This window comes from Myxocyprinus asiaticus, chromosome 47 (assembly GCF_019703515.2).
Source record: "Myxocyprinus asiaticus isolate MX2 ecotype Aquarium Trade chromosome 47, UBuf_Myxa_2, whole genome shotgun sequence".
In the NCBI taxonomy this organism is placed as follows: domain Eukaryota; kingdom Metazoa; phylum Chordata; class Actinopteri; order Cypriniformes; family Catostomidae; genus Myxocyprinus; species Myxocyprinus asiaticus.
Genome location: NC_059390.1, coordinates 22,702,958 through 22,722,074, shown reverse-complemented (window position 1 = coordinate 22,722,074; position 19,117 = coordinate 22,702,958). Strand labels below are relative to the sequence as shown.

The window sequence follows — 19,117 nt, the reverse complement described above, 5'->3', positions numbered from 1 at the left end:
CATGTCTTTATGGACCTTGCTTTGTGCACTGGTGCACAGTCATGTTGGAATAGGAAGGGGCCATCCCCAAACTGTTCCCACAAAGTTGGGAGCATGGAATTGTCCAAAATCTCTTGGTATGCTGAAGCATTCAGAGTTCCTTTCACTAGAACTATGGGGCCAAGCCCAGCTCCTGAAAAACAACCCCACACCATAATCCCCCCTCCACCAAACTTCACAGTTGGCACAATGTAGTCAGACAAGTACCGTTCTCCTGGCAACCGCCAAACCCAGACTCGTCCATCAGATTGCCAGGTGGAGAAGTGTGATTCGTCACTCTAGAGAACGCGTCTCCACTGCTCTAGAGTCCAGTGGCGGAGTGCTTTACACCACTGCATCTGACGCTTTGCATTGCACTTGGTGATGTATGGCTTGAATGCAGCTGCTCGGCCATGGAAACCCATTCCATGAAGCTCTCTACGCACTGTTCTTGAGCTAATCTGAAGGCCACATGAACTTTGGAGGTCTGTAGCGATTGACTCTGCAGAAAGTTGGCGACCTCTGCGCACTATGCGCCTCAGCATCCACTGACCCCGCTCTGTCATTTTACGTGGCCTACCACTTCGTGGCTGAGTTGCTGTCATTCCCATCGCTTCCACTTTGTTGTAATACCACTGACAGCTGACTGTGGAATATTTAGTAGCGAGGAAATTTCACGACTGGACTTGTTGCACAGGTGGCATCCTATCACAGTGCCACGCTGGAATTCACTGAGCTCCTGAGAGTGGCCCATTCTTTCACAAATGTTTGCAGAAGCAGTCTGCATGCCTAGGTGCTTCATTTATACACCTGTGGCCATGGAAGTGATTGGAACACCTGAATTCAATTATTTGGATGGGTGAGCGAATACTTTTGGCAATATAGTGTAAGTGTAACACCAGAAACTGGGAGCATTGGATGAACACCAACCACAACATCACCATACATTATCTCTAATGAGAGATGGATTCGGTGCAAAGGTACTTCCCCAAACACCATCTTAAACCCTTGACCAGAATATGGGTTCCAGTGACGGTTTCGTCAGACAAGGGCAAAACACTCTCCAGCAAGATAAACTGTGCTGCCCCGGTATTTCGGAGTATGTGCACAGGCACAACATCCTCAGAACAAGGCAAAGACACTGTTCCCATTGTTAGGAAAGGTGTATAGTCCTTTTTATTTGCAGCATAAACTAAACAAGGTATTTTCCATGTTTAATAAATTGCGATTTTTACTAAATTAGCACAAGTGAAAAGCCACAGAGTGTCACTGAAATTAAATAGTAATGAGAAACTCCAATTTGTAACTATAAAAATACAAAGCTAATTAAACCCTGCGTAGTCTTCAAAGGTGTACTCGGCTATGGGCGGCATTAAACGCTAAGCTCTGTGGAAATTAGTCTCTGAGACTAAAAGCAGACCACAGACAGAGATCTAAACCTCCACCAGAAAAACCTTAAAAAAATAAAAATAACAAACAGAAACAACAAATAGTATTCCGTAGGAAGAATTGCAAATACAGTCCAGCTGGAAACACAGCCTAACTGAAGTTAATTAATGATCAAAAATTGAACTCTCGATCATATACTCACCAGCAAAGCTCCATATGGTCCTGGACGAGCACCCAATTTGCATTACGGCCAGCTTGTTTAAAGACCGTAACATAAATGAGAATCAAACCCAAAATGCAATTAAAACATAATTTTATTGAAGTAAATTTAAATGAACAGTTAAGGCAAAACATCTTGGGGTATAAACAGAAACACAAGCTTCACATGGAGCTAGTAATTGCAGATGAGTAAACTCTTCAGCTCCGAGTTGTGCAGGCAACTCCACTGGAGAGGTGAACCTACCCCAAACAGAGAGCAGAGAAAATGAACACAAAAATGTACTTAAATACACTCTCAACACACCCCTAATCAAAATCAATTAACCAATTACTCCCCCAGCAAACCAGCCACTATCCCACACTGTCAATATAGGATGGAGAGAAGAGCCAGGATCGTAACAGAATGGGCGGCAGACATAAGGAGCAGTGTGGTGTCCATCTGCACTCCATCTTCTCAAGCTCAGAGCCAAAATCCCCAATGGCTCCAAGCTCACAGTGCTCCATTCAGAGGCCATAGAACTGGATCGACGAGGGATAGCATCTTGTGGCGAGAAAATGGCGAGCCTCGATGAAGTGCTGTTGTTTTCGTCGGTCCGTTGCAATGCGGGAGTCTGCACAGGAAATTTGCTCTTTTAGGTTACGCAGTTTTCAACAATGTCCTTACTTGTTGCCACTCGGAGTATAATCTCCACTTCGGCATCAGTTGCTTGAACAACATGGGCTGAGACAAAATCATGCATAGTAAATCTGAGGGGACTCCTCTATGCGCACGCTTCTATGTAGTTTGTGACTTAGCTCCTTATTGGGAGTCACTTAATCGGCATCAGCAAATAAATTGGTGTGAATGTATAGGGCTTCAGGCCTAGTGACCACCTGTATGTTCCCATGGTGTCAGCTCTGATGCAGTGTCGAAGTAAACTACAAAAGGGAACATATTTTTTTTTTTTTTTTTTTTTAAGTACAATCAGTGGTACATTTAAGCATTGATAATTATCATGGAACATGTGTTAACTCATTTACATCTCATGACCCAAGCTATTGTGAATTTTTTTTTGTAACGTTCAATTTGATCAATTGAGACTTTTGATATGATTTTTAATGCCTGTAATTGGTGGTGGAGGTGAGCAGGTCTTTTTAGACAGATACCCAAGTGCTTTTCCCTTCCAGAAAAACAACAACACAGATAATTCTGTTACTTTAAATGCAAGGTGTTGTTATCTGCTAAATTACATGTCAGGCATTTACATCTAAATGAACTGTATATGCTGCCCCTGTTTAACTCTCTGATATGAGGGTGCTGGGGGGCTTCACTTCCACACACAAACACACAACTACCTACATCAGATGTATCAGACTCACTAAATTCAAGGATAATTTTAAATGCCAGTCTGGGGAATATCTTGAATTCAGCATAACTCTGTTAATCATTTCTGTGTTTGTTTTTGTTCTTCTCCTCAGCTGAAAGACTTTGTCCAAACCAGTGGAGGAGGGGTGTCACCTGCGTTCGCTCGAGCCGTTGAGATTGTTCAAGCTAATGTAAAATGGCATACACTGTACGAGCAACAGTTCTACCAATGGCTGCGGAAAGCTCCCGATGGTTAACATAACATCAAGCATGGAAAACTCTAAGCATGGAAGCTCTATCAGACTTTTAGAGGCCAGTGACTTGAGGAGACTCGAGAAATATAAAAACAAATTATAAAATAAAACAAATTTATAGACCATGAGAATCTGCAAAATTGAGCTTATATTTTCCTGCAGAGAATCCCAGAGAAAAAACAGTGCTGCTCTGCTGCCCAGCACCCTCACTGCATTCACTCTCTGAAGACTGCTGCTGTCCTGAGGGCAAAGACTCTTTTAAAAGCTAAATTGAAGTAATATGCTCCTCTTTGCTTACCTTGCATTATCCAACATTGTTTTTGACTCTTATATTTTGTACAATATCAAATGAGGCCATATCTTCCACCATCAAACATCGAAATAAAGATGACTGCGAGTAAAGAGTATATCTGTCAATTGAAATGACAGGCACTATACAGAATAAGAATGAACCTTGTTAATGGTTGATGGTTTGTTTGATTCATTTTTTTTTTTTTTTTTTTTTTTTTTTTAAGTTGCTTAAATCTCAGCTTTTTAAGGTTAATACAAGATTGCTACAATATTGACACATGAAGACTATATGAGTTGATAGCAATTATGCCTATACTGTACATATATTTATGTTATATACTATACATATGCATATTTATACACAGATATATATATATATATATATATATTTTTTTTTTGCAGAAACATACTAAGTAATTTTCACTTTTGTTTAAATTAAGATATTGTTTACAGTTACAATTATTTTTGTTTGTTTTGTTGTTTATTTTGCATATTAATAAAGTCTCTTTGCAGATGTATGATTTCAGGAGATATATAACAATTTAAATGAAAAAAACTAAAAGCCAAAAAAGGTGCAATCAGTGCTTTTTCTACCTCTATCTCAGATTAGAATGAATGGCAGTGCCTTAAATAAACCTGTTACATTATTTGTGTCTGATTTATCAAACATGTCAGATACTGTGTGGTTTATAAGACTGATGTTCTAATACATTAAACACAAGCATGTGCAAAAAAGTTCAAGAAGCTTAAATCTACAGAAGAAACCACAAATAAGAAGAACATCAGCACCGTTCAGACTCTGGTCTGGGCTGCGTTTCCTAAAAGCATAGCAAGCTTAAGTTGATCATATAGCGACCACTGGCACCAATGGTTTCTACAAACTACTTAATATTTATACCATGATCAATGGAAACATAAATGCTTTACGCTTGGATGGTTTGACATATGTAAAATGTGTAAAAAACATATTTTTTTCCATAAAAAAGAAAAGAATATTGGCTCCCACATGAGCATGAAAATGCATATCAGGGTAAGTTTCTTGCTAGCATGGTGTATAGTACACTACTAAGAACCATGGCATGGTAAATATGTATTTAAATTAAGTTACTATGAAAATTGTTAACACTTTATAATTAATAAACTAATACATACATAATATGCAATAAACTGTTAAGAATTGTATAGCTAATATGAGTGTAGTAACACATTATCTAGCATTACCATAGAGCCTACATACGAATTAAGTTATTTGTTTTATTTGTGTACTATAATGTGCTTTTCTGTGTATAGTGAAATTGTTTTCCTACTTAGAAACATAAATTGAAATGATTTGATATCACGATAAAAAGGCACCATCAACAGCAGTAAAAGGCGAAAAAAAAAAAAAAACAAATGACACAGCTGTCCAGCATTTGCAAAGAACATAAAAAATTAACACTTGTGCAATAACATAATGTATTTTCACAGTTTAATTGCATAAGTTATATTTAAATGTATATATATACACAGTATTTACGTTTAGCAGGGAAATAAACTTACAGAGCAAATAATGGTTACTCCAGGGATGCTTGCATAACCCTGGTGTCTTGGAGTGGAGGAAGAGGAAAAGGAGACGCAGGAGTAGATACTTTTCAATCTTTTAATAGGAATTGCTGGAGTGGAAAAAATGCTTAAGTGGAACAAACACTGGAGTGGAACAAACTATAAAGCATAACATTTCAACGTAACACTTCAAGGACTGACAATGGATGAACAAAACAGGAGGGTATTTATACAAACAAGGGCAGATGATGGAATGGAGGACAGGTGAGGATAACAGGGGCTGCTTCAGGACTGGGAATGGATCCGGGGGCCTAGGGGGCGGCTTCAGGGCTGGGAATGGATTCGGGGACCTAGGGGGCGGCTTCAGGGCTGGGAATGGATCCAGAGGCGGAACCGCTGGAGGAGGAGACTCAAGGGAAGAAGGCAGAGCCATGGAAAACAGGGCAGAGCTGTGGGAGGCAAAGCCAGGCGGAGCCATGGGAGGTGGAGCCTTGGAGGGCAGAGCCATCGGGGGTTCAAGGGGTGGAGCTGTGGGAGGCAGAGTCAGGGAGGGTGGAGCCATGGAAGACGAGTCATGGAAGGCGGAGCCGTAGAAGGCTTGAGGGGTAGAGCCATGGAAGGTGGATCCGTGAGAGGCTCGAGGGGCGGAACCATGGAAGGTGGATCCGTGAGAGACTTGAGGGGTGTAGCCAGGGAACTTGGTGCCTGGAAGTTTCCCCTTGACCATGGTTTTGCAGGGGGTGAAAGTCGAGCCGGTGACGTGGGAGGAGCTGGCTGGCCAGTAGGAGGAGGAGGAGGAGGAAGTGTCCTGAGTGGAACTAATGGAGGAGGAAGGGCCAGGGCACTGGACGGAAACAGGGTGTCCATTATGCTGGCTGGAACCAGCAGAGGATGAAGGGTAGTCAGTGTGGGAATCAGGACGGGAATCAAGTCCAGGTCTATTAGCTTCGCAAGAGCTGGCTCTGGGACGGTAGAGGTAACAGGCATTGGCACTGGGATGGTTGAGGTCACAGGCACTGGCTCTGGAATGGTCGAGGCTACGGTTACTGGCTCTGGAACGGTTGAGGCTACAGGCATAGGCGCTGGCTCGTTAATGGTGGCAGGCGTGGGCGCTGGCTTGTTAACCATGGCAGGCTTGGGGGAGGAGCCGTGGAAGGCTTCTGAGCACCCACTGTGGGGGGATATTCAAGGTCCTCATCCACCACACCCACAGTGAAAGTGAGCCACTAATCCGTAGAGCCAACCCCACGAACTCGAGTAGCATCCAGTGAGGATCCGCTAGAGGTATTAGCTCCTTTAGTGCACTATTAAGACCAATCCTGAAGAAAACCACCAGAGAGTGGTCATTAAAGTGCACTAAATTTGCCAGTTGTAAAAACTCACAGACGTGATCCTCAACTGGATGGTCCCCTTGCTCAAGGAGGACGAGCCTGACGCCAGCGGGTATCTCCATCATGTTCAGGTCAGTCCTGGTGTCTTGGAGTGGAGGAAGAGGAAGAGAGGAGACGCAAGAGTAGATAATTTTCAATCTTTTAATAGGAATCACTGGAGTGGAACAAACACTGGAGTGGAACAAACACTGGAGTGGAACAAACTATAAAGCATAACATCTCAACGTAACACTTCAAGGACTGACAATGGATGAACAAAACAGGAGGGTATTTATACAAACAAGGGCAGATGATGGAATGGAGGACAGGTGAGGATAATAGGGAACAGATGGAAGCGATGAGGGCTGTGAATTCTGGAAAATGTAGTCTGGGGAAAAACTTCAAAATAAGAGTCCTTGAAAAACATGAGGGAGACAGACTGTGACAGCTTGTACATCAGCGTTAGATGCTGAAACAGAAAACCTTACTGAAACAGAAAATATGATTGGTTAGCAATATCCAATCACATCTGAATTGAACATTCTGATTGGTCGATCAGCTTAGTTGGACTGTCTGGCTTGCCTGTTCCATCAATTGCACTCCCGCAGCTCCTTGCGCGTTTAGAGAGAAACTCTTTAAAATAAAATAAATATCACAATTCACTCAACGGTGCTGCAGCATCACGTTAGTAGATTGAAAAAGTTCCGGGTCAAAAGCCTACTCACTGTTCTGGCGGCCACACATATCATCACTTATTTTAGGTGGGCATACGCAAAATCCTAAGAAAGACAGGTGGGCATATGGTGTATACCTGCGTATGCCCTAGACTGCACTCTGACCTATTATTAAGGCACCTTGTTTTTCCTCACGCGCACCAGCCGATGCACATCTGAGCACTCGCGAAGTGTAGTGTAACAGTAACATTAGTAGCCAATTTATGCTTACTTCACACCAATAACAGCAGGAATAGTATACAGTGATTTTATTAAGCATATTGAAAGTGTGCAAATCATCACATTAAGCATTAAGCAAACTAAACGTTTAGAAATACAATAAATGTAAAAGGCAAAATCCACCCACATTGCAAAGTACACTGGGCCAATTCGGGTTAGTATCTCTCTTGCCTGAGCCTATCCCTTCAGCCCGCTTCTGTCTTAAGGCCAAAACATACTTAACGCAAGTACACAAATGCAGACGAGAGCACTTGTCCAACGCATGGTCAATGTGTGGTCCCATTGTACATAATTACATGCACTCTTGCATTGCTCTGGTGGTGCTGCATCCGAAACCAGGAAAATGCTGCCTTCGGAGGCTGTATACGGAGGCAGGATGAAAATAAGGTGCTTTTCAAACTGTTTTGAAACCAGTTACCTTAATAGTTCCATTCATTCAAAACTGCTGTCAGTTAAGCCATTAACTGATTAGGTAGCAAGTCAGCTGAAATCGAGCTTGCGTAACAAGGTGCGTCACTTCACGTACTTGCGTAGAGTATGTTTGGGCCTTTATGTTTACTCGCTCTCCGATTCCAGCCTGAAACCATGTACAGTATGGTTAATTAAATTCAGCCTAAATGTTTAGTTTATCATACATGATAACCATTCATTTTCACAAATTCATATAACCATCTTATTATAATAAATGGAAAATAAATCACTTGAATGACTTTGCATGAAGAAACTTTATTTACATTACACAAACAATTGTGTAATAAGTATACTTTTAAACATTTACAACATTTTAAACATTTTACTGTATAATACATATGGATGAAACAATTAAAAAATTAATAGTGAAACAATACAAAAAGGCTTAAGCGGCAAAAATACACATTCAGCATATATCCAAGTACCCCAGCCTTGCAGTAACTTACAGTTGTCTCATATACTACACTAACATTTACATATACTGTATGTACAGTGCATTAAAGGAATGTTCCTGGTTCAGTACAAGCTAAGCAAAATCGACAGCATTTGTGGCATGTTGATTACCACAAAAATGAATTTAGACACGTTCCTCATTTTCTTAATTTAAAAAAAAAAAAAAAAAAATACAGAAATCAAGGTTACAGAGGCACTTACAATGGAAGTGAATAAGGACAATGAAAGTTATTGTGGCCAATTTCTGGAGGGTTTAAACAGAACTGCGAAGCTTAAAATTGTATAAATGCACTTGCATTAATTGTTCTGTTAAAACTTTTGTATTATTTGAACTGTAAAGTTGTTTAAATTGTAATTTTGACAGTCATTTTAGGGTTTTAGTGTTTGTTGACAATACATTGTCATGGTAATGAAGTTGTAACATTGGCAATAACTTTACACAGAAAAGGTGATTACAATGCACCTGTAACCCATTTCATGGACTATTTAAGCACTGTAAACACAGGGCTCAGTGTGAAGTCTTTTTTTTGCCCCGGCTAACAATTCTGAGTGTTTTTATATTCAAGTCTGCCTGTGTTTGAACTACTGCCTGTTATCATCGTCTTGATTCTCTGCTGTCTGCCTTTTGACCTTGATCTGTTCCTGGAATACTCTATGTCATTGTTTTCTGCCTGCCTTGACCCTCTGCCTGTTTTGTGACCATGATTATTGGATTTGCCTACGTTGCTGTATATTTTGGATACTGCCTGTTGTATATTCTCTGTGACCTTACAAGTAAAGCTGCAAATGGATCTACCTTCTGGTTCTCCTGAGTCTATGCTACAGAAGACTTCACCATCTACTGATCCAGTAGCAATCTTTCAGCTCTCCAACGAACTCTCCGCTCAGGCTGGTGTACTAGTAGTTCATAAGCAACAATTACAACGGCTGACCTCATTGACAGAGGAGATGGTGAAAATGCTGCAAAACCTTCACCTACCCATGAGAAACCCATCTCCGCCAACACCTCAACCAGATCCAGCCGAGAATCCGACAACACTGAATCCCATCACTGCCAATCCACTACTCGCCTTCCCAGATAAGTTTGACAGCACACCTTCTAAATGTAAGGGATCTCTGATGCAATGCTCGATGTTCGTGGGCCAACAGCCTACGCTTCATCCCACAGAGGAGAGTCACATTTGTTTTGTATGTTCGCTGCTTATCGGGAGGGCGTTGGATTGGGCTACTGCCATGTGGTCTAACGAGGGTTCGAAATTCACTTCATTCACCAGCTTCAAACAACACTTTCATGAGGTGTTTGAACATCCTGAGGGAGGGAAAAGTGCTGGCGATCAGCTGCTCTTTCTCCAACAAGGAAGAAACACAGCCGACGAATATGCCCTGTCATTCCGCACTCTTGTTGCACAGACTGTATGGGTTGATGACATGCTCAAAGGGCAGATTCGAAGAGGATTAAACCTTGAACTGCAATCGGAGTTGGCATGACGTGATGAAGGGAGGACCTTGTTGCATTGAGGAGGAGCTGGCCAATGGTTTCATATGACCATCCACTTCAACTGCTGTGGCTGTATTCTTCTTCGTGGGCAAGAAGGATGGTGGTCTCCTACCTTGCATCGATTATCGTGCTCTCAAAGATATCACTGTGAAATTTCTTTACCCTTTACCATTAGTCCCGGCAGCACTGGAACAGCTACGAACCGCCAAGTATTTCACCAAACTGGACCTTTGCAGCACTTACAACCTCATTCGCATCAGAGAGGGGACAAATGGAAGACAGCATTTTCCACCAGCAGTGGGCACTATGAATACTTGGTCATGCCATTTGCCCTTGCCAATAGTCCTTCAGTGTTTCAGTCCTTCATCAATGATGTCTTCAGAGATATGTTAAACCGATGGGTGATTGTATATATCAATGACATTCTAATTTATTCCAATACCCCGGACATGTCAGAGCCGTTCTCCAGCGTCTAATCTCACACCAGCTCTACGCCAAGGCCGGGAAATGTGAGTTTCATCAGACATCTGTGTCATTCTTGGGCTACATCATTAGTTCTGAGGGGGTCGCCATGGATGACAACAAGGTGTGGGCGGTCTTAAACTGGCCTCAACCATCTTCTCTGAAGGAACTACAATGTTTTCTGGGGTTCGCTAACTTCTACAGATGGTTCATCAGGAACTTCAGCATGATTGATGCACCCCTTACATCCATGCAAAGAGGAGGGGGCACCAAACTATGTTGGTCTGCATCAGCATTACAAGCCTTTAAGGACCTCAAAGCCCACTTCACTTCAGCTCCCATTCTGCACCATCTGAATCCATACTATTCATTCGTAGTCGAGGTGGACGCCTCGAACACCGGGATCGGAGCCATTCTCTCACAACGCCATGGGTCACCTCAGAATCTCTACCCCTGTGCCTTCTATTCCCAAAAACTCTCCACGGCAGATCAAAACTATGATGTGGGGAACCAAGAATTACTTGCCATGAAAGCAGCCCTGGAGGAATGGCGACATTGGCTGGAGGGGGCAAAGCATCCATTTCTCGTGCTGACAGATCATCGGAAGTTTGAATATCTGTGCTCAGCAAAGAGATTGAATCCACGGCAGGCCAGGTGGGCACTATTTTTTACATGACTTGACTTCAAGATCACATATCACCTTGGCACCAAGAATGTTAAATGGCCCTCTCTTGTCAATTCGAAGCTCAGAATCAGAACCATACATCAGAACCCATAATCCCCACATCTCTAATTGTAGCCCCAGTCCAATGGGACATCATGACAGAAATTACCCAGGCCCAGTCTCAAGATCCGGTTCCTCACGATTGCCCTGAAGGCAAAACCTATGTGCCACAATCATTACGGGAGGTTTTACGGGGGGGTCCATACCGCCACCAGCTCCGGGCACCCGGGCATCACGGCTACACCCCAACTGCTCTAGAACCAATTTTGGTGGAGAACCATGCAGGCAGACACCATTTATTATGTCAACCAATGCTTCATTTGTGTAGTAGCCAAATCTTCCAGACTACTCCCAGCAGGCCTGCTTCAACTACTCCCTATCCTGCAGCGCCCATGGTCTCACATCACCATTCACTTTATCATTCTTCTTCCATCAACTAAATATCAACATCAGCCTCACCTCTGGGTACCATCCTCAATACAACAGGCAAACTGAACATCTGAATCAAGAAATCACTCTTTTTCTCAGGATGTATTGCCATCAAAACCAAAATGACTGGAGCCGGAACCTGCTGTGGGCAGAATACGGCCAAAACTCACTACAGAAATTATCCACGGGCATAACTCCATTCCAATGTGTGCTGGGATTTCATCCACCCTTGTTACCTTGGTCAGGAGAACCCATGGAATTGCCGGCCATTGACGACTGTCTCAGGCGAAGTGAGGAAATGTGGAACCAGGCGCATGTCCATCTATAGCGAGCTGTGAGGAGACAGAAAGGGCAGGCTGATCGGCATCATTGCCCCAGTCCCCAGTATACACCAGGACAATGGGTCTGGCTCTCCACTCGAGACAACATTGAGTGAGTGACAGACAGGGAACATCTGTAACTTATGTTCCCTGATGGAAGGAACAAGACTTTGTGTCCCTCATGCCGTGGAGCTGAACCAGCCGCTGACATGGCCAGGACTCTCTATTGGCTCCTCAGCATAAATCTGAATGAGTGGTGCACACCATCTCCTTTTATACCTGTATGTCCAGGGTGGAGAGTGGCATGCAAATTCCACTTGCCAATTCTCATTGGCCTTTTCTGTTTTAAGTGATGGTGATTGGGGCTCTCAAGATCGAACCCTTAGTGTCACTACATCGATACAATGTCTCGTTTCCTCCATCAGGGAAAAGATGGTTACACCAGTAACCTAGCTGTTTTCTTCACTTCGAGCGCTCATCTAATATCTTCCTTTGATGCGCGTATTCTATCAGCCAGAATCAAAAACTTCAGGATCAGGATCAAAAGTTCCTCTCATTCACAAATCATGATGGTCCGTCTGTGACAAACCAAGCAGTTGATCCAAGCCATTTAAACTGTCAGGAGATTGCTGCTTGCGCTGGATCCGCATGAGCTCGTGAGTGCAACTTCAAGGCTGCATCCGAAACCAGGAAAATGCTGCCTCCGGAGGCTCTATACGGAGATATGATGAAAATAAGGTGCTTTTCAAACTGTTCGGAGACCAGTTTCTTTAAGAGTTCCATTAATTCAAAACAGATGCCAATTTAGCCATTAACTGATTAGGCAGCAAGGTAGCAAGTCAGCTGCCTACGTTTTCGGATGCAGCCCAAGGTAAAAGCGCTTCACATATGCTATATGTAAATGTCTTATTCACTATGCACTGTATGTACAATTGGTTTGATTAGATATTTTTTGAGTAAATGCGATTGCTAACGTGGACATGCTATCCATGGTTAATGGACTACTGTGTGTGCTGTTATTTCCTTCATCCTAATATATTAACAATTTCTTCCTGTGCAAATAAATTACTGAAATTTGAATACTAAACAGAAACCTGAAGAAACTGCAATCTACCATTTAAAATACAATATAATATTTTTAGTTTTGTGTGAAATTGAGTAAATATAGTGCTAAATAAGAGTTTGTTATTATTATTATTATTATTATTATTTTGTATTTATTTATTTTTTGCAATTTTATGTTTGTTATTTACTAAATTAAATTGTGTGATATGTCAACTATTGGCCACCCTGCTCTCTGGATATCGGCAAATTGCTGCCCATTCGCTTTCATTAGAAGTGCCTCACTGTTACCCAGATTTGTACTTTTTTCAAAGAAATGGAGGAACGAGTCAAAATTCATTTTGGTGGTAATTAACATTATGCCACAAATGCTGTTGATTGAGCTTAACTTGTACTGAACCTGGAACATTCCTTTAACTTACAGAGTACAAAAATCTTTTGGGCCAGTTAATTTTTAGCCAATAAGCTGCCAAAGCTTCCCCACAATCCGCTACACAGCCTCTTCTGTTGAGATTGCCCCAGTTATTTCATATTGTAACATCCGAGGTTGTTACCCCTCCTACCAACCACCAGAGGGAGCCCTCTCCTGAATACTAACTCTGTACCGTTTTTTCATTGGTTACTTCCTGTCTGAACTATATAAATACCATGCTGTTTCCACTGTCACGTTGTGAAGTATTGCCAGCTTACCCTGCCTTACCAAGCGGTTTTCCATTGCCACTGCTGATAGTTTATTTGTTATGACCTTTGCCTGATTCCTGGATTTTCTGCTTTTTGGATACCCCTTTGTTTTGTTTGCCTTGTTGGACTGTCTTTTTGGTTTATTGGACTATCTCTATTTGCCTGCCGATTTGGATTGTTTGCTTGTGTTCTAATAAACTTCCAGCACATGTATCCTAACACCATCTTCATGGCCAGTTCATTACAGAATACTTCACCTAACATGGATCCAGTGGAAGTTTCACAGCTCCAGGCCGCATTCATGCACCAGTGCGAGGTATTAAGGAGTTACCAAGACCAGCTGAACAAACTATGAGCTGCCAACGAATATTTGACACAATACATTCACTCACTGCCAGCTCCCCATGCTAACCCGGTAAGCTTTGCTCTCCCTGATAAGTTTGATGGTTCTGCTGAAAAATGCCAGGGTTTTTTATGACAATGTAAGGTATTTTTTCAAAATCAGTCTGAATCATTTGATCAAGATGCCAGGAAATGTTCTTTTTTTATGTCACTGCTTACCGGCAAAGCTCTCGATTGGGCCGCCGCTGTTTGGGATAAAAATACTCAAATCCAGGTTTCATTTGATTACTTCATTCAACAAATCCATGAAGTCTTCGAGTATCCAGCGGGCGGTCAAGATATCTCTGTTCAGCTACTTCATCTACGCCAGGGTCATCGATCAGCAGCAGATTATGTAGTTCTGTTCAGGACACAAACGGCTCAGAGTGGGTGGAATGATGTCGCTCTGAAGACTGTTTTCTGTGAGGGGCTTAACCTGAAACTCAGGACAGAACTAACCTGCAAGGGTGAAGGTATGAATCTTTCTGAGTATATCACTATGGCCATTAAGATTGATAACCTGCTTCAGAATGCTTCACGGCCTCAGTTATGTTTCACCCTGGATTCTACAGTCTCAGTACAGGCTCAGACATCCATTGTATCACCCGAACCCAAGCATGTTGCTCACACTCGTGTTTTCACGGAGGAACGCCAACGACGACGCAACAAAAACCTTTGCCTTTTACTTTTACTGGTTCACCAAGTCATCTCAATGCTGCATGCTCACACAAGAAATCAAGGTACCCTGAGTCAAGGCAGCACGTGAGTACTATGAACATTAAATCATCCAACTCGCATAATTTTCTCTTGCCTGAAGAGATCTCCATTGGTGATCATGTAAGATGTGTTACAGCATTAGTGGATTCTGGGGCTGCTGTTAATCTCATTAATCAGGGGATTGTACAAGAACTCAACATACGCACCATTGAATGCTTTCCTAAGCTTAACATCACCACTGTGGATAACGCACCTATTGGTACTGGCATAACCCAACAGACTGTTCCTATAACCATCAATATTGGACTTTCATGTTGAAAATATTTCACTGTCATCAACTCACCCAATCACGCTCTTATCCTGGGTCATCCCTGGCTGGCTGTCCATGACCCATCGATATCCTGGAACCAAGGTGAGCTCACACATTGGTCAAGTTTCTGTCATGAACATTGTCTTCATGTTGCTGTTTCCAGGCCTTGCTTTATCACCAGTGTAGAGAGCCCTAAATCACAGGAGACCACGATTCCCAAGGAGTATGCAGAGTTCAGTGAAGTGTTTAGCAATATTAAAGCTACACAACTTCCTCCTCATCGTCCATGGGACTGTGCCATTGAACCTCTGTCTAATACAGCTCCACCGAGAAGAAAGGCCTATGCATTGTCACGCCCCGAGACCCTCGCCATGGAGAGTTACATTTGAGGAAGCCCTTGCCTCCGGTTACATCCATCCCTCCACCTCCCCAGCTGCTGCAGGATGATTCTTCGTGGAGAAGGATGGAGGTCTACATCTCTGTATCGACTATCGAGGCCTGAACTCTGTCATGATAAAATATCGCTACCCGTTACCACTTATCCCCTCTGCTCTTGAACAACTCTGTGAAGCCAAGATCTATACCAAACTGGATCTAAGGAGTGCTTATAACCTCATCAGGATCTGAGAAGGGGATGAGTGGAAGACTGCATTCATCTCCACCAGGGGGCACTATGAATATTTGGTTATGCCTTATGGACTTGCTAACACCCCCTCAATTTCAGTCTTTCATCAACGAGATTTTCAGAGACTTACTGAATCATTGTGTGGTGGCTTACATTGACGACATCCTCATCTACTCAGAAAACATGGAATGACATATCCAGCAGGTCAAGACAGTCTTGTCATGTCTCCAGGAACATCAACTATTCATCAATGCAGAGAAATGTGAGTTCCATACCTCTCATACCACCTTCCTGGGTTACAACATTCAGCCATTATGGTGTAGAGATGGATGTCTCAAAGGTAACAGCTGTCACCGAATGGCCTCAACCTACTAAACTCAAGGAACTACAGCAGTTCCTGGGCTTTGCCAACTTCTATCGCCATTTTATAAGGAACTACAGTACCATTGCAGCACCACTCACGTCATTGCTCAAGGGAAAGCCAAACAAGTTGCCATGGAACGATGCCGCATACCAAGCCTTCATCTCCCTCAAGTCAAGCTTCACAACTGCTCCAATACTGAAAAATCCTGACCCCAATCTTCCCTTCATCATTGAGGTAGATGCTTCAGATTGTGGGATTGGAGCTGTCCTGTCACAACGTCACAGAACATCAGGCAAGCTTTACACTTGTGCCTTCTTCCCCAGAAAGTTTAACACAGCTGAATGTAACTATGATGTGGGGAATAAGGAGTTACTTGCCACGAAAGTGGCACTCGAGGAATGGCGTCATTGGTTAGAGGGGGCAGTCCACCCATTCCAAGTTATCCACAAGAATTTTGAATATATCAAGTCAGCCAAGAGATTGAATCCACGCCAAGCCCGATGGTCATTGTTTTTCACCAGGTTCAATTTCACAGTCACTTACCGCCCTGGCAGCAAGAACAGCAAGGCAGATGCTCTTTGACACAGACACGATCCACCTCACCTCCAACCTTACCCTGGGTCCATCCTGCCACCATCTGTCAACATAGCACTGATTAGCTAGGACATAATGTAAGAAATACGAGCACAACAGCATGAACCATCACCATCTAACTGCCCCCCAACCAAGCACTATGTACCCAAGCTCTCCATCAGAGGACGATCCAATGGGTCCACACTTCCTTGAGCACAGGACACCCTGGCATCCAAAGAAAAATCACTCTGGTACGTAATTCCTTCTGGTGGCCATCTGTGATTCATGATGTGACTAATTATGTGAAGTCTTGCCAGGTGTGTGCCCAATCCAAGACCCCCAGAGAACTGCCCACGGGGTTGCTTCAACCGCTGTCCATATCTCAAAGACAATGGTCTCACCTGTCCATCGACTTCGTTACAGACCTGCCAAACTCACATGGATACACTACCATTCTGGTAATCATTGACCGATTTTCCAAATCATGTAGACTTGTCCCTCTCAAGGGTTTACCCACTGCCATGGAAACCGCTAATGCTTTATTCCACCAAGTCTTTAGGGTCTATGGATTACCAGAGGACATCATGTCCGATCGAGGTCCACAGTTCATGCCACGAGTTTGGCAGGCGTTCTGCAAACAGTTGGACATTAATGTGAGTCTCACCTCTGGTTATCACCCTCAGGCCAATGGACAGGTGGAACATCTGAATCAAGAGATTGGCAGATACCTTCGAAGCTATTGTAGCCATGAACAGGAGAAATGGAGCGACTTCCTGGCCTGGGCCGAATATGCACAGAACTTCCTCACCCATACTTCTATGGGTCTAACCCCCTTCCAATGCATGCTGGGCTACCAACCCCCGATGCTCCCTTGGTCAGGAGAACCATCTATGGTGCTAGCAGTGGACGATTGGATTAGGTGAAGCGAGAGGGTGTGGGACAGCGCATATGTCTGGTTACAGCGAGCTGTCAGAGCTCAATGTTTCCAGGCTGACCGGCAGAGACATCCCCATCCCAACTATCAGCCAGGACAGAGGATCTGGTTGTCCACAAGGGATCTCAAGTTGCAGCTACCCTGCAGGAAGCTCAGTCCAAGGTATGTGGGTCCTTTCAGAATTATCCATCAAATAAACCCAGTTACTTACCGTTTAGAGCTTCCTGCTAATTACCGTATCTCTCCTTCCATGTGTCCTTGTTGAAACACGTCCACCCGGCGTCTGTCTTCGGAACCACGGATTCTGAGCCTCCACCTCCATTGGAGGTAGATGGAGCCCCATTGTATATGGTCAAAGAGATCAATGACTCAAGACGACGATGGAGCCAGATGCAATACTTGGTGGACTGGGAGGGTTACGGACCAGAGGAGAGATCATGTGTAGCTGCCAAGGACATATTGGACCCATCCCTGATCCAAGAATTTCATCATGCCCATCCTGATCATCCAGCACCACGACCAAGGGGACATCCCAGCAGAAGAACAACAGGAGTTGTTCATAGAGGGAGGGGGTTCTGTAATATCCGAGATTGTTACCCCTCCTACCAACCACCAGAGGGAGCCCTCTCCCGAATACTAACTCTGTACCGTTTCTTCATTGGTTACTTCCTGTATTAACTATATAAATACCATGCTGTTTCCACTGTCACGTTGTGAAGTATTGCCAGCTTACCCTGCCTTACCAAGTGTTTTTCCATTGCCATTGCTGATTGTTTATTTGTTATGACCTTTTCCTGATTCCTGGATTTTCTGCTTTTTGGATACCCCTTTGTTTTGTTTGCCTTGTTGGACTGTCTTTTTGGTTTATTGGATTATACTGCCTGCATAACGACTCTCTATTTGCTTGCCAATTTGGATTGTTTGCTTGTGTTCTAATAACTTCCAGCACATGGATCCTAACACCATCTCCATGGCCAGTTCATTACACATAACACTAATATATACATACATACATGGTATTTACTTGGTAAAGACATGACATGTTGACATTTACTGCCTTTGACTTAGATTTATATACACATTTACAGCTTCAATGACTGGATGCTTCTTTTTAGTTCAGTCAAAGTAGACTAAGGAGGATGAAGTTCAGTCTTATTTTGTCAGGGTTTGGCTTTCAAAGGTGTCTGTGATCATCTGCCATTTCTTTAATGATTCTTTTAAAATTTAAAAACAAGCACACCACATCAGTCATGATCCTATGGTCTTTATGCATGTTAAGAGAAATATTAACAGTAATTCATGTGTCTCTAGATGCAGAGTGAAAAGCAACAGAATAAGTGACAACATGTTATACTTTTTGTGTTTTAGTCCAGTCAGTTACACTTCTTGTAAGCAGAAAAGAGCTATTGAAGAGGCTCACAAGAGGAATTTTGAAAATAAGAATTTACTGCAACCACTGAAAATAGTGATTGAATTTGTTAAATGAGGTTATTTGAAAACACAACTATTTTCTGATTCTTACCAGTCCAAACAAATCATATGTACTCTCACTGGCATTCTATTGCCTTAATACAAAAAATCTTAATACAAATGCCAAGAAAAATGACTGTGGTACAGATGGCAGAAACAATGCCAAGAAGAATGACTGTGGTACAGATGGCAGAAACAATCGGTATGCATCATCCTCTTCCTCATTATCAGAGTATTCCTCGTCAAAGTTTCAGTGCAGTGC

The 19,117-nt window shown here is 42.9% G+C and overlaps 1 protein-coding gene across 1 annotated transcript in view; it reads left to right on the top strand.

The window, feature by feature from the left end:
- The window catches only part of LOC127436827 (thyrotropin-releasing hormone-degrading ectoenzyme-like), a 173,021-nt gene extending 169,303 nt beyond the window's left edge, over positions 1 to 3,718 (top strand). The window contains exon 20 of the mRNA XM_051691262.1: positions 3,085 to 3,718. Within this exon, the coding sequence (XP_051547222.1) occupies positions 3,085 to 3,228 (144 nt within the window). The 3' untranslated portion in view covers positions 3,229 to 3,718. The remainder of the gene's footprint in view (positions 1 to 3,084) is intronic.
- The last annotated feature ends 15,399 nt before the right edge of the window (positions 3,719 to 19,117 follow it).